This window comes from Cyprinodon variegatus, unplaced genomic scaffold (assembly GCF_000732505.1).
Source record: "Cyprinodon variegatus isolate N-32 unplaced genomic scaffold, C_variegatus-1.0 Scaffold203, whole genome shotgun sequence".
Taxonomy (NCBI): domain Eukaryota; kingdom Metazoa; phylum Chordata; class Actinopteri; order Cyprinodontiformes; family Cyprinodontidae; genus Cyprinodon; species Cyprinodon variegatus.
The window spans coordinates 24,203-26,959 of record NW_015150656.1 but is presented as its reverse complement, the minus strand read 5'-3'; the positions used below and the strand labels follow the sequence as shown (position 1 = coordinate 26,959).

At 42.9% G+C, this 2,757-nt stretch overlaps 1 protein-coding gene across 1 annotated transcript in view; it reads left to right on the top strand.

Annotated features, from left to right (window-relative positions):
* The window catches only part of LOC107088025 (endoplasmic reticulum mannosyl-oligosaccharide 1,2-alpha-mannosidase-like), an 18,569-nt gene that overhangs the window by 5,434 nt on the left and 10,378 nt on the right, over nt 1-2,757 (top strand). Inside the window, exons 6-9 of the mRNA XM_015379928.1 lie at nt 272-393; nt 508-687; nt 777-925; nt 2,433-2,621. Coding sequence (XP_015235414.1) covers nt 272-393; nt 508-687; nt 777-925; nt 2,433-2,621 — 640 coding nt within the window. The remainder of the gene's footprint in view (nt 1-271; nt 394-507; nt 688-776; nt 926-2,432; nt 2,622-2,757) is intronic.

Genomic DNA, 2,757 nt, shown 5'->3' with positions numbered 1-2,757 from the left:
ATGAGGTTATCAGGTTAGGATTAACTTTGTTAATCCTGACCTGATGAGGTCATCAGGTTAGGATTAACTCTGTGTTAAAAGCCGTATCGTTGGGTTAAAGTTAACTAGTATCAGTTAGATTAATCAGGTCAGACTTAACTCTGTTATTAGCTGCTAATGCTTTAGCTTTGTATCATCTTCTTTGATTAAATTCAAATAGTTTGTTAAGTTATTATGTTGCTGGATGTTAAGATAGAAAGTGAAGAAGGTTTAACATTTTTTCTTAACTTGTGATGACTTGTAGCTGGCGTGGGGCCATGATCGACACGGATCAGGCCACAGAGGGAACCAGGGATGGGCAGAACAAGGAGGAGCCACCTGGAAATCAACAAGTTGGAGGTTTCAATGGTTCAGGTTGGTGGAGCTTTTATCCGCTCCAGTAGGGACAAACATTCATGCATTGCTGTATCGTGCTTGTGAATAAGGGTGTGGATTCACCTGCCCTGATGACCTGTCACTGTTCTCCAGGAACCAGCCGGATGGAAGCAGTGCGGGACGCTTTCAGACATGCCTGGAAGGGGTATAAAGACTATTCCTGGGGCCATGATGAGCTCAGGCCCGTGTCCAGGTCCTACAGCGAGTGGTTCGGTCTGGGTCTCACTCTGATTGATGCTCTGGACACCATGTGGATCCTTGGGCTCAAAGAAGGTATGAAAAATGTATCTACGTATGTTTTTAGAGTTTTATAATATAGGAGGGTGGAAATGTCCTCTCAAATGACGTCTTTTAACTTTTAGAGTTTGAAGAGGCCAAGCAGTGGGTTGCCACGGAGCTGACGTTCAACAAAAACGTTGACGTTAATCTGTTTGAAAGCACCATCCGCATCCTGGGAGGCCTGCTGAGCAGCTACCACCTGAGCGGAGACAGCCTGTTCCTGGACAAAGCAGTGAGTCCCCCTCCCAGTTCAGCTCCCAGTCCTCCAGCTGCTGGTTTAAGTTCATTTCTGCTTTTATTGCCCATAGACTGAAACAAGTTTTTCTCAGCTAACAGGTAAGAACTGGTGGATAATGTCAGAAAATAGCTAAAAATATTTGTTTCTAAAACCAAGGTGACACAAAAAGTCTCTGCCTATTTTTATTCTTTTTATTAATATCTGAGGACAGAGGAGGACAATTGGAACGTCTTAAAAATTACTTTCATAGAGATTTAAGACAACGAAAATAACAGTTATTCTACTTGTAGAAAAAACAACGGTTGTTGACATGAAGTTAAAGTCAAAACTTTATTAAAAAAATTCAATTTAACGTGCGTTATTGTTTATTAATTGTGCTCTGGTGCTCATGGTTTCCATAAAATTAACTTGACGGTTGAATTGTGGAGAATCTAACTTTTCTAAGGTTGTTTAACATGTCTATATTGGTAAAAGTTTAACCAGTGTTATTTTCAAGTGTACTGCTGTGTTTAATGTAAATATACAAAACAGAGCGCTGGCGAAGCATTTCTACCACATCATGCAGATAAATGTTTTTTTCTAAATACAATGCTTTTATTTAAAAAACGTATTAACTGTGGAGGAGGCAGCCATTTGAAACCCGTATGGCGATCTCACCTTAAATTGTTTTTTGTTTTTTTATAGATGACTAAAGGGCTACACGCTGATTGAGGTAGTTAAAAGTCTATTTTAAATGCAAATCTGACCTTTTGTGCATGCATACTGACTGCTAATCTAAACACTGGCAGAGAACTCTTCTTCTTATGGAGATATCCTGCTGACTAGTTATATCCGGGCTCTTTGCTGCCTCTCTAGGTGAAATACAAAATTACCGGAGGAGGCGTTTTCACTGTAGAGAACTTTTGCGAAGAACGGGGCAATGCGCACAATTAAAAAGAAAAAAAACAAACAGCCTTTGAACATATCTTCCAACACAGAATCCTCTTTCATGACTTTAATATGGCTAACTGACCGAGCTAAAGTAGGCTAACCTGTTAGCTACTGAGCACAGCTAGCTACAGCACTACCCAGCTCTCCCCCTTTATATCATGGGGTTGCAGGTACTTTGATCACCCTAAACAGATTTTTCTCAGGTTTGTTAAGATTAAAACTTCATTAGACACGCCAACGCTATAGATGCTCCCGATTCGACACACGGAGGCTGCATTATGTTATCATCGTTGTCTGGGCAACCACAGTGTTTTATGTCATGCGGTAACATTCAGCCAATCGTATAGCACATTATCACTGGCAGGCGCAGGGCCAGAGCAGAGTAGTACCTACACCGGGTCTGGATCAGTTACGTAACTTTGATCATTTCTGTCACAGGTGAGAAAAACGGAGCAGGGAGCTTCCTGGGTGTGCTGATTCTTTACCAATCAGTCATCAATAATTAGCCTCCATCTCTGGTTAGCGTCTGTTCTAGGTGTCTTAGATCTACACTCCTGTGTTCTTTCTTTAGAGAGACATCGGGTCCAGGCTGATGCCAGCCTTTAACACACCGTCCAAGATCCCCTACTCTGACGTCAACATCGGTAAAGGCACGGCCCACCCCCCCCGCTGGACCTCTGACAGCACCGTGGCTGAAGTTACCAGCATCCAGCTGGAGTTCAGGGAACTCAGCCGCATCACCCAGGACCCACAGTACCAGGTAACTGACCACCGCCCTCAGCATTAGGGATGGAACGGTTTATGAAAAACCGTCCAAACTGTTCGGTTCGACTGTCTCTGTTCGTTTCGCGTGTGTTGCGTTCGGTTCATGCGCTGCTCCTTTTTCTCAAAGGCGA